Source organism: Nipponia nippon, unplaced genomic scaffold (assembly GCF_047370975.1).
Source record: "Nipponia nippon isolate SJK-2023a ecotype South Korea unplaced genomic scaffold, ASM4737097v1 scaffold_5, whole genome shotgun sequence".
Lineage (NCBI taxonomy): Eukaryota > Metazoa > Chordata > Aves > Pelecaniformes > Threskiornithidae > Nipponia > Nipponia nippon.
The window spans coordinates 76,726,573-76,751,710 of record NW_028262369.1 but is presented as its reverse complement, the minus strand read 5'-3'; the positions used below and the strand labels follow the sequence as shown (position 1 = coordinate 76,751,710).

The window sequence follows — 25,138 nt, the reverse complement described above, 5'->3', positions numbered from 1 at the left end:
CCCTCTCCCTACAGAGCATTCATCCAATCCAATCCAAGAACTAATTACAACATCATACTACACTGTAAAACAACAACTATTTTAACAAATTTACATTTTAATAGGACCATTTTTCCTCTCAGACACTATTCTGGATTCCCAATGAGCTGAAAGTCTGTTAGACTGGATTTCAAAAAAAGACAGTTTCTATATATCATTTTAGAAAGCTGAACCCCAGCCCCTTCTTTGGTTCAGCACAGTAGTTTACTTGTAGTTTTTTTCAGTGAAAATGATTAGCCACTAGCACAAACTACTAAGCAAACTGTCAAATTTCTTTTTTTTTTTTCCTTTTATTGAAGCTTCGAACTAAAAGGTGTGTGTCTTTCTGGATGTATTTAAGAGACTGCTTTCCCTGCAGAACAAACTCAGTTATCATGTAGATTTTTATCCTTAACTCAAACCCCACTCAAACACTGAAACCTTAACTGAACACTGTGGCCACTCTAAATTCTTTCTGGGAGTCAATGCATCAGCCATCATCTGTATAATGAAGACAAAGCTGCCCAGATTGCACGATAAAACATAAGAAAAACTGTGCTGGGTCAGATCATAAACAGCATCCTGTCCCAGTAGAGATCAGGAAAGAAATTAATGATAAAACATGTAAAAAGTAATAGTTACCTGGTCTACCTTCCAAATCATCTCCAGCATTTATTTGTTTAGAGACAAAGGATGTAGCTACACACAAAAATTTGCTTGGTGCTAATAAAGTCTCAGTCCAGTCTTTCCCAACACCACAGTTTGCCTTCCTTTTACTTGCACATGTATAACCATTTGTGGGACTGTGCTGTAAACTACATCACTGATGTAACTAAAGTTAAAATAATTCCCTAGGAAACCACTGCATTGGGAAGAGAATTCCAGGTCAGAAACAGGGAAGTCTAGAATATTTACCCGGTTTGGCTGCAAAAGTCAATGCTAGAAATTAAGTTTGCATGAATATGACAGGCTCAGAGCTGTGGGAATCCAGGAGCTAGCACACTCACTGTTGCTGCCTCTTTACACACGTGGTAACATCTGGCAGAACTACTGTGGTAAGCCTGTCCAAAATCACCTGCACACTGAGCTTCACTGTTACCATAAAAAGTCCACAATTTCAGACAGCAACATCACAAGAATCTTTCACGTGAAGACCTAGAAAACCTCTGTGGTGACTTCTAGTCTTCTGCATTAGCCACCAAACTATCTTTCCTAACAAATTAAGTCATTTTCTGAGACTCACCTATGAAATCATCTTATTATCTGTAATAATTTGCATGTACGTGTTACATATAAAATTCATTTTACATAAGCAAAGATTAAAACACTATACAACATACAAAGAGTTTATAGAATTGATCTTTCAAATTGGATACTATTAAGTATGCTAATACATTCACTTACAGCAACTTTAAGAAAAGGCAAAAGTCTGATTTACTCTTATGCAACAGGGCACATTATAGGAATTTAAATACAGCAAAGTGGCAAGGCTGCCAGCACAGGCCAATTCAAGCCTCCAAGCAGTTCTTTAGGACTGGATATGTTACGCACCATACTCAAAATTCTTTTACCAATCGAATGTTCCACAAACCGTACGTTGTATAAATTCTGTTTTTATTTAAAATAAGAATTAAAGTAATGTTAATAAAATAAAACACTGTATTAAGAAGATAGTTTCATTATGATCTTACTAACATTAGACACTGGCATATAGTGAGTTTGTAAAGTCAGTAGCTGAATCCAGTTAGCACTGCATACACATACTTCAAAAGAGGTATCAACATGTCCTAGGAAGGATGAGTGGGTCAAACTGGGGTATGGATCTGTGCTCCCAAGACCCAACTCCACTACTGAAGTCAAACATTCCATATGACATATGATTTCGCCTGTTATACTGACACCCCAAAGTCACGCTCTAATAACAGAGATACACCTAACAATACAAACATGTCCAGAATGCCTATCACTGCACACCAGTATCGAGGACTTTCTATCTTCAACTCACGCAATGTTTGTTCCAATTCACAAACTTTCATCATGAGTTCCTTCGACTTTTTTCATCAGTATCTATCTATTCCCAGTCCCTCCCAATCACCACCATTATTGCAGCAGCACAAAGGCTCATAATCGCTTATAATGGTGAAGGCATAAATGAGAAAGTTATTTGGACAAAAGAAGAGGGACAGACAAAACACTCCTAAGAGTTGAGGATACTGGAGAAAATAACAATTTGCACAGACACACAATAGTGTATAGTATTGTTTTAAAAAAATACAAAACTGAAATGAAGTAAAAGCAGTACTGTGTGTGTAATTTTGTGCTGTGTTTCCTCGTTATCTTGGTAAGGCAGAAAGCGTAGCTATTGCTTTAGGTATTCCTCAGCAGTACCACCTTCTACTCCAGGCACACAGAAAAGTACAATGTAAACTTGGCAATTTACAGACAGGACTTTTTAATACTTAATTATGTAGATTACACTCTAAATAAAACAAAATTAAAAGAAGTATCAAAAGATGAAGTGTTTATCTAGCCTCTCCAGGACGTAGTATAGTGGAGAGTGGATTGTATCAAATCCCATAGTGAATCCGATTGCCTTAACAAGGTCCTTAGAACCAATATGTCTGTTGCCCTCCAAATGGGTTTTACATCATTGCAAGAGATGAAAATTCCATCGCTATTTTTGTGGGGAGGAAGGGGTGCCACTGTAATTTAGACAACAGTAAGAAAATGAAGGAGTAGAAGGGGCAAACTGTGGAGAAGAGCAAAAGATAAGAGTCTTCTCCAATGCAATAGAACTGGAGATTATGCAAATTCACATAGATAGCAACAACTCCACATTTCTCCCTTGGTGTTCCTCCATTCTAATTCAGTCTCAACTGACAGAATACTAGGTTTTACACACACTCTGCAAAAAATTGGGCCTAAAAAAAATTTACATAATCCCTAAAGTCATGACAAGCTGATGCAAATACTGGTAAATTTGAGGCAACTATTGTTTTCTTCCAATTAAAGACAGGCTAAATGAAGGTTACATTTTCTTTACTACTATTTTATTTCCACACTTTCACATTTCTATATGCCCTTACTTAATTAAGTTCAAGAACCAGTACTAGGTAAGTATGAAGGGGAGATTCAGACAAAGATACTGTTTCAAACTGCCTACAGATTCTGAAAACCATATATTCTGTTCAAGTTCTTCTTGTTATCTAGTGAGCTAGATTTGGTTTAGGTTTTGCTTTCCTCTAAAGGATGGAAATTAGGATCCTGGTGTACAGTTCTGTTCTAAAGGTAGTATTTCATAGTCACAGAAAGCCCAGAGCTGGCTACAATATGGAGCAAGTTTAAGTGTATTTGGCAAATAAAAACTAAGACATTTGTTTAAAGTGCTTCAGAGAAGACTAACTAAACGGACAGGATGAAACCATGCAGATGCAAACGCAGCTTAAACTATTCTTGAGTACATTTCAACGATAATCTAGTGTGGAGAGAATTACTGCTGCCCACTGATACAGCCAGGTCATTCACCTACTTCAACATGCATCAGATGAATGCATCAGTTAAGCTTCCTGTTCTATCATGGTCTGTTTCAACTAGGACTGTAAGAAAATGCTGTTTTCTTCACCTATGAGAAAAGCTATTAGCTTACCCAACAGCCATAGAGACAGGGACAAACTGAGAAGGGAGGAAGATGCAGTGCAAAAAACGCTTCATTTGAGGACTATGCCACCACTTTAAATTTTTGATATATCTGCCTCCGCCGAATGTCACATAAAGGCACTCTCAGCATTACCTGTAACTGTCTCCAAATTGCGGGCTTCTAGTTTAGCTGCTTTTCCTAGATGCTGAAAGCCACCCTGCCTTTTTACTCAGCTGAGCTTTACAAGTTCCTGATCTGAAAAGCAGCAATATGGTCTTTCAACTGAAAACAGATTTGCAGCAGCATTGCACATACCTTCACACCAATTTCCTCACAGCATCACAAATTTACTGTCTGCAGTTTCAACGTCTTGTAATCAGTCATGCCTATTCATTTATTTTTGCCAAATAGATGCTTCCCTTCCCACCCCTCCCAAGAAAACAGATGTGAATTCCCATCCCCTTTCCATCTTCTCTTGTTAATTTTGTTTTCAGTTTTCTCTACAGTGCAACCCACATTCCCTCAGTATCTTGACTCATCTTGCCTTAATCTCTGGATGTAAGGAAGCTTTAATAAAGATGTTCAAATTTCTTAGACATTGTTCTTGTTCATTCCCATCTCAACTAAACTTCCTAAACTAAACTACCTAAATGAAACCCTCCCTACTACTTGGCCAGATGTGCAAGTCTTTCAGACAGGAAACTCAACAAGGTTAATGATTTCTACTCTGATTTGCCCCCAAAACTTAAGTGTGAATTTAGGCATTTTTATTATGTAATAAATTACAAGGCAACAGAAGATACACTACAGAGTGTCATCTTGAAATACCTGTGAACCTCAACTCAGAAGAAAGGCTGTCATCTAGTTTCAATAGCTCTAAATCAGATTTTAAGTTTCTGAGGAGAACAACTGTTGTGTACAAGTCTAAGAGCAGCACCTCACAGTCCTGAATATTTAAGCAGTACCAGCAAAATCAAGAATAGAGCTATAGACTTTTTTCTTGCAAGAAAAACGCCACATACTATATTTCCAAGTGATCCTATGCATTATTCTAAGCCGATTGTTTAAAAATTTGAATCACGGAAGTACTTAAGCCAGTGCTACCACAACACACATTAGGCATCAAAGAACAGTTACTTACCCTACAGTAACTGCAGTTCTTTGAGATGTGTTGTCTACAAATTCTCAAGATTTTGGATTCTTATGGACAGTAATGCCTGCTGCAGCATGCCCTTATTTTTTCCTTTTTTCCCATAGTTGAAAATATAAGAGGGGATAACTAGAAAGGGGGAAGAAGAGTTGATCGTGCTCAACGCAGAAGAAGCCAGGAACTGCAGAAATAGGTAAGGAAAGCAGTAGGACACAGAGTATCCTGTGACCAGTGGGGTTAAGTATTCCTACATAAAAGAGTACTGGACTGCTGCTAGGGTCAAACAACAGAATTGTCAGCAGTAATTCAGGAAAGCAGAATTGTTTGACACGTATTTATGTTCTGTATTTAGGTAAAAGCCGAATAATGGTCCTATCACTAGACGAGAATGAAAAGCTTCCCACTGACGGTAAGTCCGGAAGATGTAAAAACAGCTACTGAAAGAAACATTTAATAAATCAACAGATTAGGATAATTTTCATTCAATAATTTTAAGAGAAGGCTGAAGAGCTCTCTGCAGTTTTAATGCTGCAAGCCTTTGACCATGTGAATGCTCCAGGGGGTTAGAAAAAAGCTATCACTGTGATAATACTAAAAAAGGGTAAACAAAGACTCAAAGAAGTAGGGAAAGAATTAATGCCACTCAAAATGGGATTATGGGAACAATTAAATTCAAAAGTAATTTTTTTTTTTTTTACATCAATGATGACACCATTGTTGATATAATATACTTGAGAGGTCTGCACAGCAAGTGACTTATTAGGATACAGTAAAACATTTTCATTAAGAAAAATGAAGTACAAAACATACGTGGAATACATGGATTAAAAACTGGCATGAAGTTTAAATGCAGACTGAGAACTACCATTTCTGTATGTTAAATACTGAGGACACGTCACTGACAATGTGTATTTTTTCCCCTTTTTGTCCTTAAAAATTAGTACCTCTTGAAAAAAACGTGTCTTCTACAAGCAGTGACAGGCAATCCATCTACAACCCAGCCTTATCTTCAAGAGGGCAATCACAACTAGGATCCTGGTGAGCATTCCTTGCATTATGAAAAGACTGCCGTTGTCCTTGGTAGAAACTTCAGATACTTCTTATGAGCCAGATGCACTGACAAGTTAGCTTTAGAGATCAGAACCAAAGTATGTGATCTTGTCAGGAGGTTCAAAGGCAAGAAAACTGCAGAAAACCTGAAACAATGGACCCAAAGTGCTAAGACCGCAAAAAGACAGAAGATGAGTTTCCAGCCTCCTTTTTAAGTTGAAGCAGTACTGGAAATAAAACCCCTTGCCTCTGTCACTTCATGGATACTTGCCATACATCCCCACAGGTCTAAGAGAGTTTTCATTTTCCTTGAGGAGTATCTTGTAAAAAGGGTTCTTGAAAAATGAAAAAGGAATGAGTACCTGAAACTGGGTAATATATTCTTTTGTGAACATCCTGAGGATATCTGAGCCTAAGATAACTCAGGCTAACCTCCTTAACCTTGAGATTCTAAGTTGCATCACCAGATACTCAGCACACATCACAGAATATTCACTTAAGAGTAACATACATATAACAAAGTCTCACCTCACCACCATGGGCTGTAAGAAAATGAATTAGACTCTGAGCTGTTTTGGAACACAGAGCAGAAAAGCACATGAAGTACAGACACAGAGGAAGGATGCGACAATTCAATCTTTTCAGGAATTTGAAGAAAAAAATGCAATTCTATTCCACAGCAGTAGATACTGCATTGAAAAAGTAATCAGACTAACTAAAGTTATGCAAACTTTCTTACACTTGAAGTGAGATAATTTACTATAGGCTGTTATAAGCAAGATTGTGAAACACATACAAGCATGATCGTCTAATTCTTCCAGAATTTATTAATTTCCTTTGAAAATGATGAGAAAATAAGGAATGTAATTTAAGCATGCTGAAAGCAAACTATTTACACAAGATTGGTACATAAATAGCTCTAATTCCTGCACTAACTTAAATTTGTCAGTTTCCAATTTAATTTTCATATCAAAAATAAAGCAGTGGGGGAATTGTTTTTGACTATTTTGATTTTGCAACATGCAAACTAAATGCCTCAAATGTAAATAGGATAGCCCAAAACAGATGTTGTCAGATGAAAATATTTACTTAACATCATTGCTTCAGTTTACTTCATGCATTTCATAAGACTTTTTTTAATAGTCAGATTCAATTTCATAATAACACTATGCCCTTCTCTCAAAAGCTTGGTATAAAGAATGCCTTAGAAGGAAAAACTGCATAACTGAAAGTAAAGTTAATAAGGGTAAAAACTGGAACTTAAAAAGCAAGAGAAAAAACTAAGTTGTGTAATACTGAAAACCAGCCAAAACATTTTCTAAAGTTCTAGATGCCAGAAGAAAGCTATGCTTTAAGTAGCATTCTGCACCACTTCACCAGAAGCATTAAAACATTGAAACAACCATCCCTGCAAGTAAAACTGTAAGTACTCCATTTTTAATTTTGTCTGTTTGGGGGTTTAGACTGTTTTACCCAACAGATGTTAGACCAAAGCCTCACAAGATACCAGCAGATGAAAGACAAGTTGTCACTTGGGCAACTATTTACCTTGAAAATTGTCAGTCAATTTTTGGCCGAATTTAGAATAGCTAAATTACTTCAGCATGATAAAGACTTCAGCTTCTGACAGGAATGGAATGAAGTCCCCACCTCAAATAGCCAACCACTCCCACTCTCTATCAACTGGTATAAGTTGATCAACAGGCATGACTGTAAGCTTCAATGGCAGCAGGCAGATGAGTCTGTTAAGTAGCTCTGTATACTCCTGCAGAGGAGGAGCTGGGAAGAAAGATGTAGAAATGAAGACCTCAGTTTTGCAGTGGCACTTTGGGTCAAGTCTTGAAAGGAATCCCTTTGACTTTATTCCAACTGCAGACCAACCTGGAAAACTGTTTGTAGGGGTTTTTTTTTTTTATTTTTAAGTAAATGAATCTTCCAGCTGAGCGTGTCTCAGTTGATAAGCAGCAAAGTCTTTTCTCAAGCCAATGCTACTTTCTTTCAGGTCACTTGCTAGTTTCTTCAGATGCTACTGAAATAGTCAAAAGAAGTATCAAAAAAAATGCATCCAGCATTTTATAAAAAGTTAAGCGACCTACATAAGGCCCGGTAAAATTGCCTTTTTTTTTTTTCAGAAAATAACAAATCCAAAACTGTGATTCAGTACATTAATAAATTAGCTGAGATAATATTACAGTTAGATTTTGATCTAACACTGTTAAGTCTCCGTTGTCTGGACAATGGCTTTACGGAAAAAAAATCCAGTAACTTAAAAATTCCTTCAAATCGACAAAACTTACAGGATCAGAAACGTGAAAACCAAGTTGATACATTTCAGTACCCTGTATTTTTCCAAAAGGAATGCTACTTTATATGAAATGTTTGAAGAAGAAATCTATAAACATGCTAATAAATACCTTTCTTGAACAGGTAAGCTGCTAAAGAGTAATGTGAACTGTGCGCGTAATGGCTCTTTTTGGTACACACAATGCAGTATTTTATTACAAATGGCCAACAAAAGGAGTAGACTACTAGAGAGCTTTCTCAGGTTAACTTCCTCTTGAGACCAGAAGACTGAAGCCAGAATACAGGTGAGAAAGATAGCTCTCTGCCAGTGTTTAACATGTAGATACTATTTGATACAGCTTTTTGTTTTGAAAGGCAATGCTGAAGAAAGTTTCAGCTATGTCTAACCAATACCTTTCCCTTCTCCACTGCAAGACAACACTAAGCACAATGAGGAGGAATAAGAGCTCTAATAAACATTCTAAGATAAAACAAGCTCAGCCAAGACTTTTCAGAACAAATTCAGTGCAATGGAAGTCTCTGTGTATGTACGCCTGGTAAAGCGGACATTTTGGTAAAAACATAATTACTGGACATTTTTCAAAGAGAACTGTACGTTTACTGGACAAAGCTATTAGCTTTGTATTAGGGTTATGATGGCTTTCCACTTTGTAAACAAAATGTAGGACCTAGGTAAAGACATTTTTTCCTCACACACTCATGAGAACAGTAAAGATGTCCTCTGCTGCTTACCTGGAAAGCGAGGCTTGGAAGAACACCTCTCACACGATGGGCTGTAGCTACCAAGATCAAAAACCTAAGCCACAGCTTTCACAGCTACACCACTAACAGAGCAATCTATGTTATTTGGACTTCAGATAATTACCAACCATCTCTGACCCAAGACTAGGAAGACGTTCTTTTTATTTTTGCCTCAGGTAGACAGGTTTTGCTGAATGAAAACAGAAAAAACACAGCCTGACTGTATTTTTCATGGAAGGAAGTGCATTATCTGGGCTGGGGGTAGAAAATACAGGGAAACCCTTCTTAGCTTGCTTCAAAGCTTGTTCGTAGTTTGCAAAAAGAGGAATCAAGTAACCTATCACCCTTTAGCTTTAACTTCTCTCATTCTGCTGTCCCTTCCACATACCTTCCTCTTTCAGTTTAAAACTAAACTGTTTTTCCTCATTTGCAGATCAGAAGAGCAATATATTTTTGACTGCAAAAAATTTTGTAATAATTTCATTATCTGCTTTTAATTGCATATTTATTCCTCAACCTGAAGAAAGGGTGCCATACCATATTGTAAGGGGTTATAAATATGAAGGGGAGAAACATCTCTGAAAAAGATTATCTTGGATAACTTCGATATAGACAAAATACCAGATGCATACAGAAAAGACACTAAAGGTCAATCAAAATAATTCAATCTGATTCTGTTGGAAGCAGTTTCACATTGATCGTTACTTTGGAAAAGTGAGTTTCTTGTAACATAAAGGATGGACCAATTAAATTCTCCCCAAAGTTAAGGGATGGCAGTTTTAATACCTTCCAGTCCATTTACTATTCCTAGACAAGTAGGAAAAATGTCACTATAAACCGCCACCCTATCTCTAATATAACCAGGTGTTTATAGCTGTTCACTTCAGGCGATAGCTTCTGCTACTCATCTACTGCTTCTGCCTATTTAATCACATTTCATATATCCCATTTACTCTCTTCCCTTCCCATGTGAAATTCCTCACAGGAAAATACAGTTAAAGAATGCTTCATGGAACTCCCTTGCATTTTATTATGAACCGCCATTAAAACACTCTCAAGGACCATCAACAGACCAACTAATCCACATAGCACACAGCAGGCTCAATTTCTTTTTCATGTGTCTTTTCTTTTGGTTCCTCTCTCCTTTTCCTTTCTACCTTTCTTCTCAAGCTTCTGCTATGTTACTCCACAGGCAATAACATTAGCTACATGATCCTACACCAAATACAAATCTTAGAAATAAAGAAGTTCTCATTCTCCTTGTATTTCTAATTAGCCACAGGGCCCTTTTTCCAACAGTTAGACTCTGACATCTGAGTTTAGCTGTATTATCACACACAATTCATGCTTTTTGTTACTGAAATCTATATCTCATGTTCTCATAGGTAACAAGGTGTGATAGAGACAAACCAAGACTTTCTGTGGTCACCGGAAATTTAAGAATCAAGATTACCCATCAGAGCAAATGCTGTGAGCAGCACACTCATCTGTTTGGTGCTGTTGCCTACAAGCCAACGAAGAGCAGGCTTACCTAGGTCTGGGTAATTTTGTCTTGATAAGTTCATAATATAGAAGTCACTTCCAAAACAAAATGAACTAAAAAAAACCATCCCAGCTTATTATTTTAAATTCAAATCTTAGATTCCAAAGGGAAAGCAAGTTTCCTGACATAGAATATACCAATATCAATAACTACATAAGTATCATAATCAGTAGGCTTTTGAAACAAATCCAATTCAGCAGCTCCTCTAGGAATTTTTCACTTGATATTGCGTTCTTCTCACATGCTTAAATAGGCATACAATACAAAACATTTGTGTTTTACTTAAACATTTATGCTTCAGTATCTTAATGCACAAGAGCCTTGGATCACATGATTATAGTAAAACAGCAATTCCCAAGCTATTTTGTGCAACAGTTCCCTCCCAAATTACCTCTACTGCTCCCTCTGCCCCTCATAACGAGCCTGGGCACAACCCCGCAATGATGAGATTAAATGGCTTCTGGTACAGCAAAATATCTTGCACCTCAGTCATCCCTTATTCTTTCTTTTAGATAGTTACACCCTGAAATCTGGAATGCACTGTATCAAATTTACCAAAAATAAACAGGCATGTTTATTTTTTCTCACATTAAGAAACACCTATTTCAAGAAAATAGCCTTTCTTCTCTGCTTACAGAGATAAAACACAGTGAAGTTTATCATTAACAATCATACATTCTGAAACATAAAGCAAAGAAGTAGTACTGGAAATTCACATACTTTCTTAAGCACAGCCTCCATTTTGATATCTACATGCTTGTTTCACTTCTGCTTATGTGAGTTTTGTACATCATAGTTACACTGATATTAAATCAGTAGGAAATGAATTTAACAAAACAACGGATGAATAACAGCACCTCAGGGAGTCTGAAAATTTTCAGGGGGAAAAAAATCGTATCAACAGAAATATCTGGATTTTCCATGAAAACTTCATCTATTCAGGACTGGGAAGAATGGGGTATGCTAATGACACTGCTGCCTTAGAAGAGTGGTAGCTGACAGTCAGATTTCCCCCTTCTCAATGTGGTATGCAGATCTTCCACGTGGTAAGACTTAGAAGCACCGATAAACATTGTATTAGAAGTGCTGTTAAGTAATATGACCAGTTGGGAGTTACAGAAGCTTATACTAAAAGAAGCGAGGTGGGGCTATGTTCTACCATTACAGCAGTTTCTAACGGAACAATAGTTTCAAATAAAATCTATCATCACTATGTTTAACCCACTGTATTTTGTAGGCTTCCGCAGCAAGACAATAATGTTACGATTATCACCATTTAAACCAACCACATGCAATAATAAAAAACAATTTTCTGCAAAAAGAGTAAAATAAATACCTGCAGGACTGCCAGCATTTTCTCCTTGATGCAGCTGAATACCAGCAGAATCTATAGAGTTTACTGTAACTGTCTGTAGATTTGGCAATTGAGCAGTGCTTAGACTAACTGGAGTTGACGTCAACGCCCCACCTGCTGCAACTTGACCAAGAGTGAGAGTCTGCACAGGGGTTAGAGTTATTTGTTGACCAGGTGCATTCTGAATTTGCAAGTTCTGCAAGTTCTGAACTCCTTGCACTTGAAATGTCTGCCAGGTGATCTGCCCAGAAGGGGTCACTGTTTGTGCCTGAATTAAAAAAGTTCCAGGATTCAGCTGCAGCTGAAGATTTTGAAGAGCCTGTTGAGATATACTTTGACTTGCTTGCACACCATGGATTGTCTGTTGCGCAATACCTTGTACAATCTGGGCTTGACTGGTTGGCTGCTGAGACTCTTGAAGCTGTATGTGTTGTACAATTGGCTGTGCTGTGGAGACCTGAATATTCTGAGCCTGTGTGTCATCGGAGACTGATGTCTGGATGTAATTTCCCTGAAGATCAGAACTATGAACTTGACCACTAGTTGTGGTCAAGTTGTTTGCATTTTGTTCCAATATACTTGAACTGTCTATGGTAACGGGCAACTGTGATGAAGATGATGTTGGCACAAATAAGTCATTGTCAGTGGCGGTTTCTGTAATTTCAGGAGAAACTTGCTCACCAGTCCTTTCAGAAGTATCTGAACTATCCATGGCCTGTCCAGTATTTATCAAGTGCCCATCTGCATTAATGCCTGCTGTCATGGTTTGAGAACCACTGCCAAGTCCCAGAGAATCTAGATCAACACTATTGATGGGTACAAAAGTAATATTTCCTGGCAGTCCAAGAGGGACGTTAGCAACTACTTGTGCTTGGCCAGGGAAAGACGAACCACCAATTGCAACTCCCTGAACCTGGACTTGACCAGACTGTGATAAGATATTCTGAATATTAGCTGAAGGTGTTCCAGAGGCAATGATGGTTTGATTAGAGCCGGGAATGATCTGAATTTGACCAGTTTCTTGATTTATACTGCTATTATCAGAAGAGGCTGCAAAGCCAAGTTGAACCTGCTGACCATCCGCTGTCTGGATCTGGGGTATTACTTGGTATTGTACGTTAGACACTGTACCATTCGACGAATCTGATCCTGGTGCAACAGAAAAGATTTGTTGATTTTGCAAACTCTGAATAGGAAGGACATACTGCCCACTTGAAGTTACTGTGGCAGCACCTGGAATCTGTACTATATTACCAGCTTCATCCTTTATAGTGGCAGGAGCTGCAGACAAGACCTCCCATCTATTTGGAGTTCCTGTTAATTGCACAGAAGCCAAATCCCCTGTCTGAATAAAAAGAAAAAAGAAAAGACAAAATTAAAACAAGAGACATACAGACTATATGCTAGAACAGTCATGCAATTCCGCACTAGAGATTGATACACTACTGGAAAACATGCAATGCAGCCCATATGAACAACGGCAACTGGATTAGAACTATGAAATACAGATTTTTGTAAGTGAGCTAATGCCTAAGTCAGGGTAACCAACCTGTGGGTCGTGAGCTGCATGTTGCTAGCGAGCAGGTCAAATGCAGCTCCTGTGCCATGGCTACGTCAGGTGACCAGCAGCACGGTTATTCTGGTGTGGGGGCTGCTGAGTAATCCAAATCCCTGGCTGTGGGAAGAAGTGAGCTGGCAGGGGCTGCTGGAGCTGTCATCACCAGGTTACCCTGGGACTCAGCTACACTCTTTACCTAGCCCAGCACCTATCGCACAGAAGTGGAGGAATCACCATGAAGCCAGGGTCGCCTGTATCTCCTGGAGCTCCGCTGCCTTTTGACTCTGTGTTATATATGGTATAGGTGTGCATGTTGTGACTCTCAGCAGTACGGAGAGTGTTAAGAGGTGACTTAGTCACACAGTTGGAAAGATGGGCTAGCCTCAGTTTGTTATGCATAATACAAAGTCCTAGTATTTATAAGCTTGTATGAGTTACTGTTTCACTAGGGAAGAAGGCCTCTAAAGTAAGGACTTTTACACTGAAATCACAGTTGGATTAGTCATATGAATCTGTTATGGGGAAAAAAAAATTTTAAAATCTATCTTCATTAAGTTGGAAAAACAGAAAAGGCCAATGTTTCAGAACAGACCCCCGGATAGTTGAAGATTAAAGAACCTAAGGACTGATGTAGTATGCTTTTATTTCTTATTCAGTAAAGAAAAGGTAAATTGCACTTACCTTTCTTTACCAAAGCAAGCTTTTTCAGAATAGACTATTAAGAATTAGATTTAACATCCTGCAGTGCTTGGCACAGATTTGTGTAGTCAGCCAACTTGGTATTGTAAATAACCATCAATCTAAAAAAGATGTAGTTAAGTTTCTCCTTATCTGTTTTACAGCACTACAGTAAACCAATGGAATAACTTAATATTTAGCAACAAGTAATTTGTCTTACAACTCATTCAGCTCTGTGAAACAAATTTTGTCTCTCTGGCAGAGTCCACAGGACATAGAAAGAAAAGCTCTAGTTTGTCCTGCATTGATCCTGTGACCACTCCTGGTAAGGAAGTTACCGGAGCATATCACAGCTCCCATCTGATGCTGCACTCTGACTTCCTTTACAATAAAACCTGGATATGCAAAATACAGCACACCTGTAACACAGCATCTCGAACACGGCACTGAGACTTAGCCAGGCTGAATGAACCCTGTGGCATGCATCCAAGCGAATTTAGTCCACAGTGTAGGCTGGGACTTCGCTAGTTTCACTTTCTTATCCTATTCTGAGCTGCAACACTAAAATGTTTACATGTACAAGAAAAATACTCTATTTAAGTCTGCGTACTTATTAAAAAGATAGTTTTAGTGTGCTTGGCAAGCTTCGTTTCCAATAAGGAAACACACATCTTAGTTCTAAATTCCTCTCAAGAGCTGTATAAATAATGATTGTGAAAAAAAAAAGAATGCTAGCCGCCTTTTGCCCTCAAAGATATATATAATCTTTGAGGTAGTTTATTAGTAAATAGATACAGCATCACCAGAACAAAACTAATTTTATGGCCTTAATGCTTCCAGGATCAGAAAGAGAAAAAGGAGTAATGGTAATTCCACGTTATTATTTTATTTTCCTTTTATACTGATTAGCCTTTCATTTAAAGGACATATTTAAATCCTTTAGTCTTTCAAATTTATAATTTATGATATTAGAAAAAATTATGCAATATTCCATATCACACCATCTTACCTAGAAAAAGGCAAAAAAATCCATTTTCCTCTGCTACCACATTAGATTTATACTCTTGTGTTTAATATTGTTTACACATAGGTACCGGTTGCTGAAATGCTGCTAAGAAAGTTCATAACTACTCAATTCACTAGTATATAAATACTTATTAGCTGAAGGTTTTATAAAGTATCAAAAGACCCATAAAAGTCATAGGTAAACATCAGTCAGAAAATACCAAAAGCAAAAATATGATTGTTATATGTTTAATATGTGCCATTATAAAATAAACATATAACATAATGTGCTGATAGTATCTGTTAGAACAAGAGAGAAAGAAAAAGTATTGGGAACCATTACAAGTCTGATATAGTTTCTCCCTGACAAATTTAAGATTTAAGACTATGTACAAGCAAATGTTGAATGTTTAGGCTATAACTGGACTGACCTAATACCCAATCATATGTCTATGTCTACTCATACATAATACATATGAGTATCCTCCACAGAAACAGTTCAAAGGGAACGCGTCTCCTTCATGATATGGAAATGACCTACATTATTCTTCTCCCCAAACACATGTTGATTTCCGTATCGCCATTCAATGGCCTTTGCCCTTTTCATGTTGGGCACACACCTCTCCTCACCTTTTCATGATCTAGTGAAATCTTCCCTCAAATCCTGCTTTGTAAGGGTTTTAGCTCAATAGAGGCACTCTTTTAGTAGGTGCACTTGTCAGTCCATGGAGGAGTTCAGGGTACCCATGCACGTGGATATGAAGCTATGGCTACACATAGTACATGCAACGCCTGTTATTCACATGTTGCTCACACAGCTAGCTATATCAGACACTACCAGATGAATCATGAGGAGGGAGGGGCAAAATGAGGGTGAGGCTTTCAAGAAGCTATCTAGCAGCTATCAAACTTACTAGTATTAAAACATGAAAAAAACCCGTATGGTAAAGAGTATTTGAGGATGATCTCTAACCTCAACTGGTCATCAACCTGTCATAACAAGTTTGACTGTGGTACCCTTTCTCAAAGTCTGCTGAGCTAGTAGGACGTTTCTTGGACTCCTTTTCCTACTAAAAAGAGTAGTAACTTTTCACTGCATCCTCAAGCAATTAAGCATTGTTGTAGTAACTCAAAGTTCTACCACTGATGTACGAGCAGCAACATCTACAGCCCACTCGCTTACTGATCTTTACAGCACAGTCCTAATAGACCAGACTTTGTTTGCTGTCTCTCAGCCATCCGTGAAAAATACTTAGAGGGCAGAGATAAAGCAACAGTTCTTTTCCTTATCAACTGATACTCAAATAGCAGTTATTTGGAAGCTGCTCCTTTAAGAGCAGACTGGACGGTTGCAATCCAAAGGCTCTGTTTTCAAGAGGAAGGGACAAAGATCTGAGGAAAGTTCAGCATTAGCACTACTCAGCCAAGGAGGAGAGAACGGGAAGCAACGGGGAGTTCACTGGAAGCAGTATCAGGAAACAAGAGAAAGACAGGAACAGAGCAAAGAGAGTAGCTGGCACAAGGCACAGGAAGAATTAAAATCAAATGATACGTCCACCTGAAGAAAGGTCAAGTACCACCAAAGAGTGGAAGCAACAACCACTGTTCAGCCTGTCTCTTGATTCTTTAACAAGCCTTGTACCATTTCCAGCAGGTAAAATAAAGAGATCTCTCTGAGACAAAATTCGCATCCCTGAAGAATGAGGGGTCATGATAAATAAAAAGCTAATAATTGTCTTGTTCAATTTGTTTAGAGAAAATTAGAGCAACGCTAAGTCAAATGTGGAAGGAGATAAGAGAAACACATACAGAAGATAAAATAACTTTAAAAAGTGATCTAAACCATGTTGAGGGATGGGACTTGGGTTGAAAAAAATAAAACATCCTTCACCAAAGTAAAACTGGAAAGGGGAGAAACATCCCTGTAAGAACTGGCAGATGCTGTAGGCACCTGCATTTCAACATGTCGAATGTGATCAACTGGACACATGCCATTAGCCATCAGTATTTTATTGCTAAAGAACTACCAAACGTTTATCTGTGCCAGTCTATTGTGGACTGCTTTTTGCTGCACTTTTCAGAAAGTCACTTTTGCCCCATTTAGTCCTGGAGCAAAAGCATCAGCAAAACAAGCAGAGGTGGTCAGATAATGAGTCACGAGCTCCTAAACATTTAAAAATCACATACCTAATGAAGAAGATTGGCCACTGCCTCATCCAAATTGTTGTTTTATGAAAGAGTTAGGGCTCTAATGCATGAGTTTAATACCATGTGTTTACCAAGCTACAGTAAACTATCTGTGCATTCTTAGGTCATTACAAATATAAGATAAAATGCACTTGCTTCAACTCTTTCATTAAGGTATGAGCTAATACATTCTATCTTGTATTTGCCATAGGTTAAAAACACATTCAACATCAGTCACTGTGGTTCAGCTGACACAAAGCTGCTTGTTAAGGCAAATTAATTCTGTTGCATGTTTCAGCCCTCTGCCAATGAAGCCACTCAATTCAGAGAAATACATTTGCCCAAATAAAAAGTTTAGAGAATCAAAGAATGTTTCAGGGAAAAAGTATTATCTGGGGCTGCTTAAAATGTTACTTTAAAAGACAGTTCCAATCTGGTGAAACGTATCTAACATTTAATTGGGTCTCATTTAAGGAACGTCTACATCTTTTTTCTTGAGATGGATAACTGGACCCAAAACTTTAATAGCTTGTTTTTAATCAGCAGAAGTGCAGAACCTGTCTAAATTAAGACAAGACAATGTCCCTGACATTAGTAGAAACAAGAAAGCTGCAGTATTAAGGAATGAGACATGGCAACAAGGAGGCATTTTTAACTAGATTGTATGTAACTTCATTTGTTTATTAATTATTAATCTATATATGTGTATTGATCTCTACGTAACTGTATGCCAAACTAGAATTTTGCATAGAAGTTTATAACTGTATGCCAAACTAGAATTTTGCATAGAAGTTTGTGTGAAATGGTTCATTTTCCTTATGCCTTCAACTCAGATGCTGAAGGCTCTACCAAATCATCAAGAAGGGCAAGAAAGAGGATCTTTGGGAAGGCAATGGAACAAATAACCTTGAAAATCACCTTGCAGGGCGGGGGGGGGAACCTTCAAATAACTTTGGCGAGGGTAAAAAAGGAAGGTGATCGGAAGTAGTCAGCCTAGACTTAGGAAGGGGAAATGATGCTTCATTACTTCTATGATGAGACAAGTAGCTTGGTAGATGGGGTTAGGCAGGGGATATTATTTATCGCTACTTCAGTCGGGCTTTTGACTCTGTCCCCCATAACATAATAAAAAACTTTTCCTTTTTTTACCATAAGGGTTCCAGTGTTCGATCACATGCTGCCCAGAGAGGTTGTGGAGTCTCCATCCTTGGAGATATTCAAAGCTCACTGGACACAGTCCTGAGCAACCTGCTCTCATTGACCATGCTTTCAGCAACGGGGTCAGACCAGACAATCTCCAGAAATCCTTACCAGCCTCAACTGTTCTATGAAAGCTTACACTTCTTACTAATATTTAAATATCAGAGAGAGAACTTTTTGGTTTATGCTGTCTTTAAATATGGAAATGTTTGAAAACATATATTTTCTTACTTTCTCTAAAACAGTAAAGGGAAATAAAACAAATTTTTTAAGAACATCCTAAAAGCACCTGTAAAAGAACTTCTACACTTGGTTCTGGTCCAGCACTAGGAAGACATAATTGGAATGCAAAAATCAAAGAACATTTTAAAAGGTGAGCTTCTGGACAGCAGCAGGGGAAACATACTGGTAGGCAGCACATCCAGCCGGAAACTTCTCTGTTTTGCAAAAGTATAAAACTGAGAAAAGCAAGACAATCCCAGGCAGACTTTTCTATGGTGGCTGAACACATTCTGGTACATCTGTTCACGTCCAGAACCTTAGCATCAGGAAGCTATATTATCACCCATAAAGGAGAAAATGGATGTCAGAGTAACTTTGAGCTTCTTCAAAACCATCATATAGTCCTGACAACTAAGAAGTATGGATAATTCTGACACATGGCATTCATTCATATTTTTGCCTAGTGGAAAACATGAAATTTAAGATGTCTCCCTATTTCTCTATCCTATCAGCACTATTACTGTTTCCACCTAAACCGAGGTTAAGCTGGTTGCATCTCAGATGGTTAAAGTAATGTTCTGAGGCATAAACAAACTGGAATTCCAGATTTTCATTAAGTTCTTGAAGCCCTGATACTCAATTCTAAAGCTCAAGATATGCCAAAGCAGTCTTATAACAAATGCTTTGTCTACAGCAGAGAAATGATACTCATCTTCCCCACATTGCTAATTATTAACCTCTCCAAATGTTTTCCACATATTGTTGGTAAGCAACAACACAAATAAATCATTCCCTCCTGCTTTTTCTTTTTTTTCAAAGACTAAAGAATCAGTGCAGCCCGCAATGCACTAGATGCAACTACGTACCACAGCTGGGGCAGGGATCTCTGACAGCTCCCTTTCTTTGGCGGCTCTCAGAGCCAACAGTTTTCTCAGCCAGCCTGCCACTTCTCTCAATTCACGCGCCTTCCAGTCCTCCCACCCTGCACTCCCCTCAGTCTTGCACTGTATCCTCACCTACCCCAGCCACGCCCAGCACTACTGTAAGAATGGCCCTTGGGAGCATGATAGTTCAAGAGAGCGTCTTTAGCTTTGCATTGCAATGAAGTAAGAGAACATAAACTACTGGTTATCATCTCAACTTTGTAGCTTCTTAAACAATCATCTGATCATGCAACAACCATACAATTGTCCATCAAGACTTTGCTGGACCTAAATTTTAGAATGGTTCCTCTTTTGTCTTCTCCCCTATGCACGGCTCTGCCACCTTCTACTTTGCTCCTTCTTTTCACCTAATGCTAAAATCTTTGCAGATGTTTAAACTGGAATGAAACTAGAGTATTTATAACTAAATGCGAAAGAACCCTAAATATGAAAGTTTAAAGTAGAATTATTAGTCAACGATAAACAGTGAAAAAGCAAGACCCAAACGAAAACTTCTCAGACTTCAAATTCCCAAGAGAGGAAAAGACATCCAGAGAGGTCAAAACATATGAGCTGTCATTCTAGGTCAGGCAGTAGCGCATACCATCCCAGCAAGGCTTTCATACACACCAGCAGGCAGCAATATTCGAGGGGATGTTTCCATGGCAAGCATTTGAACCAACCATGGATGCAGCAGTATGGCAACCGAGGAAAAGATTCTCAGGTAAGCAAGCCACCAACTAAGGCCGTCTACATTAAAACCAAACACCAGCGGGCAAAACACAAAGCATTGGTGTCGGATGGTCGTAGGCAGAATAAATTGCAGTGTCAAAGCCTAAGCTGAAAGACTGCAATCTCCATCAACGCACAAAGATGAGATCAGCAGTAATGCCTGCTAGTATTTTGTCATCCAAAAGTAAATATAGCTCTAACCAGAATCCTGGGCTGAGCTGAAAATCCTGTGGAGTAGAGACAGCCTGCCCAGTTCATTGACAGGATGGAAGGGAGAAGAGGGTTGAGTTTAGTTCTGTCAACCGTCTTGCTTTCCATACCAAGCAGTTGCCATGTTCAGTAGTCTTTTTATTTCCACACTAATCCTTTCAGTGGCATAAAAGTAGCGTCCATTCAAACAGCAGGCTTGGATTCAGATACCAACATAGAATCATAGCATAATTTCAGTTGGAAAGGACCTCTGAAGGTCACCTGGTCCAACCCCTGGGCTCAAAGCAGGGCCAACGAGATCACAGCAAACACAATCACATTTGCTCCAGCTCTTCCCCAAATCCCAGACACTCAATATTTCCTGCGTTCCTATGGGAGTTTTGTTGTTGCTGTTGCTTTTAAATCATACTCCTGGTCTCTTGGGGAGCAGCTGCAGCATACCATTTCAGCCAGGAAAGCACTGTGTAATAACTGGCTAGCCTAGCATACTGGCTCCAGCCCTGCCAGTTCCTACCAAGCAAATGTCAGTAAAGCATTAACAAAATAACCCCGAAAACACAGCATCGCTATCCTTATACATGCAAGCTCTTCAAATGCTTCTAAAAGGAAACGCCTAGTTTAACTTGTACTATCCATTTATATGGCTTGAGCGTTCTACCAGATGGTTCAGCAGTCGGAACTGCAGTCCGGGTATAGAAGACATTGGGAAAGGACTGCACCCCCATCGCTACATTAGGCACCATCACTCATATACAGATATCAAACTGATTAATCTATACTCCTGGGAAGGGGATGAACATCACAAACCCCAAGACGACAATATGTCTGTGTTCATGCATATAGATTTCATTTTCCATATGAGTTATGAGGTACCCACAATTTAAGCCTTTTTAGCTCCTCCCTCCTTCTTCCACACCCAATAAGATACACTCAGGGGACCAGGGGAAAAAAAAAAAAAAATCTTTACTGCACTAAATTCCTTTCGGCATTCTGTTTTTCACACGGAATATATTTCAGGGACTTTAGTTCCTCCCCTCCCTTTATTAAGGTCATCTTAATTAACTCCAGTGTCTAGTTTGGCTACTGTAGGTATCTCCTCCAGTTTATATTTAGTTTCCACCCAAAATATTCTGAATCATTCAAGGGCTATGTGGTAGGAGTGTAAAAATCACCAGAATGCTATAACCTAACTCACAGCAGATATGTAGGAGGGGCCTAACTGCATGTATGAAAAGCAGCGAGTGAGTTTATACTCGTATTTAGTTTTAGCTAAGATTTTGGCTTCTCTTGAATTGCTTCCATCTTGCCCTGACAAGCCCCTTATAAATAAGCATAACAACAGATGAATTTAACAGGAATAAAGTAGTACTGTTTCAAAACCGCTTTGCCCATTTTGAACTATCAGGAACCGTTTGTCCTGTAATAGCACTCTAGTACCCCATCAGACCTAGCACTGCTCGTGCTAAGCGATCAACCCATCCTCAAGATGCACAATTCCAGCTTTAAAATGAGAACAACCTCAAGGAAAGCAAGCTATCATTTAATCATCGTTCATTTTTCAATGTGTATGTTTACGCAAGAGACACATCCAACATTCCACTTTTCAGCACTGTATGCATCTGGTATTATGAAACAAATTTTAGAGGTATCAGGCACTTCACAATGTCTAGAAAGATTTTAAAAAGTGTACTGCTTAAGAAAATAAACAGGTTCAACAGAAAGGACACTTGAAAGGGGGTCAGAATCTTAATATTTTTTCGAGCTCTGTCATTAGTCTACAACCTGCTGCATGACCTCAGACAACTATTTTGCTGCAGCTTCCGTTTATGTAAAGTGAAACGTACAGATGAAAAGAATTTTGAAGTGTAGCACTCGCGTATTTAGCAAACTTAACATTACCATTAACATTTTGACATTTGTTAAAAGCTTGCCAAAGCCACTTCATCCACCAGTACAACGCTTTGCAGGTTTTTTTCCTATTTGCAGAATCCTAAAAACATACAAGGCTGTTGTACAGCAAGTTTAAAAAAAAACAAGACTTGCTTTAAAAGCAAAAAAAAGGAGCTTTTTTTCCTTGTTTTAAAACCCTTTTTGTAAAGCAAAACAAAACAAAACCAAAAGAAAAAAAAACAGAGGTAATCTATGTGATTTCCCAAGGACTAAGGCCAAAAAATACTTCATCATACCATTTTAAAAGGTATTTTGGAACTCCCTTTTAATATATAGCGATATTTTTAGGTATCAGTTATTTAGAAATGCCCCATCTCTTTTAACTTTATGAGCGTACATCAACGAGAGAGTTTAGCTAAACCAATTAAGGAACATACGAGTTTCCATTAGGCTTTTGTTAGGGAGATGGTTAAACTAGCTTCAGCAAGAATACATTTCTAGTCTGCCAGATCCATCTCATCACGCAAGGTCCCAAGGTCATCAAGGCTCCTTTCAGAGCCAACAGCGCATGAGAGATAAGGCCAGAAATTCAGTTTGCAATACGAGGGACTGCATGATAACTGCACCTAGAAAAAACAGCGTCGATACAGGAAGCAGCTTTCCACCACCGCATTCGCTTCTAAACAGCCATTTTACTTCTAACTACATCCTTCCCCGCAGCCAGCCTTCATTTTGTGCTGCTGCCCGGGCGCGCGGTTCCAGGCTGACAGCTAAGGAGAGGTCTCCCGGGGGTGCGCTCAGGTGGAGGTGAGATGCCTCCCAGCCTCGCCGGGTGCCGAGCGAGCCGCTCCGGTGCCAGGGCCGGGGGAGGGAGATTTCCCCCGCCTCCCCCCCCCCCCCCCCCGGGTTTGAAAGTAAATGAAGGCGCCGCTCCCAGCGGCGGGAGAGGGGGGAGCCAGGCTCCCTCCTCCTCCCGGGAGCCCGGCTCCTCCTGGAGAGGCAGGGGAGCCCGGGGACCCCTCTCCTGGCAGGTCGGCCCTGCTATCGTCCCTCCCCCCGGGCGGGCAGTGCCGTGTGTCCCGTCCCTCCCCCCGGGCGGGCGGGCTGGCTGGCTGTGCTGTCTCTCCCCCCGGCAGGCCGTGCGAGAGCGGCGGGGCGGGCACTCACCGCTCCGGCAGAGTGAGAGGCAGCGGCGGCGGCGGCGGCCTCATCCTCCTCCGGCGACGGCGGGCCGATCTTGCTGCAGGTGGCCGCCAGCAGAGCGAGCGGTGACGGCTGAGCGTCCTACCCACAATGGGCGGGTTCAGGGAGAGAAAGTGGGTGGCGGTTAGTGCGGGACAGCGACCGGGCTCCTCGCAGACGCGCACACAGGAAGCGGCGGCGGCGGCACCGGCTCCCGCACCCGCTCACAACGTGTCACCCGGGGGAGGGGGGAAGGGGCCCGGCCGGGCCTGCGCTTACCTGGGGGGCGGCCGCCCCGGCGGAGGCCGAGGCGGCGCCGTTGCCGTGCTGGAGATACTCGCTGTGGCTGCTGCTGTCCACGTCTAAGGCAGCCATTTCCTCTTGTTTCACGGGCTTCTCGGGAGCTGCGGGCACAGCGGGGAGGGGGAGGGGAGAGTCACTGACGGGAGCGATCACCCCCCTCCCTCTTCCTCCCTCCCTCTCCCCCCCCCCTAACCCCAGCGCTCCCCCCGCCCTCCCGCACGGAGCCCTCCTCCTCCTCCTCCTCCTCCTCCCCGTGCTGCTGCCCCTGCCCCTCTTCTCCCTCCTCCCCCTGCTCCTCCTGCTGCTGCTCTCAGTGCCGCTCTCGCCTCGCTCGCACACGGACGCTCCGGGGCCGGAGCGGGGAAGCGCAGGGCCGGAGCAGGAGCAGAGAGCCCCGCGGGGCGGCTCGGTCGGTGCGTACGTACCGGTCATGGTGTGAGTGCGAGCGGCCGGCTGGCTGGCTGGCTGGGCGGGAGGCAGGCAGGCAGGCTGGCTGGCTCGCACACAGGCCCTGCTGGCTGGGGCTAGGCGGCTGCCGCCGGGGACATGCTTATTGTGCTCACGGGCTGAAGCGGCGGCGGCGGCCCGAGCCTACTCCGGGGTTTTTTTTCCTATTTTGATTGACGGTGCGGGAAAGCCGAAAGGTGGGGCTTGCAGCGGGAGAGGGGGCCCGGCCGACACCGCCGCCCGCCCGCCCGCCTGCCAGCCCGGAACTCCCGCCTACGCCCGCGCGCGCGCGCTCATTGGCTGCGCCTCGCTGCCGCCGCCGCTCGCACTGGCCGCCCGGCCTGCCAGTCACCCGCCAGGGGCGGGGGGGGCGCCCCATGCCGAGGCGGCTTCCTGTTTGCCAGGGCTTGTGCGAGGAACAATGAGCGGCGCCCGCCGAGGGCCCGCGGCCTGCTCCGGCCCGGGCCCGCGCGGCCCCCGCGCCGCGGGGAGGCGGCCCCGCCGCCGGGCTTCCCCTCCGCCGCGCCGGGGCGAGGCGGCCCGCGGGGCCTGGCCGCCCGCCCGCGCCGCAGGGGTCAGCGCAGAGGCACAGCTGCGCGGCGGCGGCGGCGGCGGCCGCGCTCTCCCCCCCCCCCCCCCCCCCCCCCCCCCCCCCCGTCACCCCGCCGCGCAGGCGGCGCGGTGCGCCTGTGCCCGGGAGGCGCCGGGCTGGAGCCGCGCTCGTTTGAAATCTCCCCGGCGGGGGTGTCACTCACGGCTGGCGACAGGCCGCGGCTACGGGGCGGCGGTCGAGCTGCGCCCTGC

The 25,138-nt window shown here is 41.5% G+C and overlaps 1 protein-coding gene across 2 annotated transcripts in view; it reads right to left on the bottom strand.

The window, feature by feature from the left end:
* The window catches only part of SP3 (Sp3 transcription factor), a 37,553-nt gene extending 12,732 nt beyond the window's left edge, over positions 1–24,821 (bottom strand). Inside the window, exons 1-5 of one of the 2 annotated variants that reach the window (XM_087731461.1) lie at positions 24,313–24,778; positions 23,864–23,988; positions 23,570–23,686; positions 13,052–13,142; positions 11,780–12,946 (exon numbers count right to left, since the gene is read on the bottom strand). In XM_087731461.1, the coding sequence (XP_087587587.1) occupies positions 11,780–12,946; positions 13,052–13,142; positions 23,570–23,686; positions 23,864–23,988; positions 24,313–24,319 (1,507 nt within the window). In that variant the 5' untranslated portion in view covers positions 24,320–24,778. Of the gene's footprint in view, positions 1–11,779; positions 13,143–23,569; positions 23,687–23,863; positions 23,989–24,312 lie in introns of both variants that reach the window. The other variant, XM_087731459.1, reaches the window with a different exon arrangement.
* Positions 24,822–25,138: the final 317 nt, after the last annotated feature.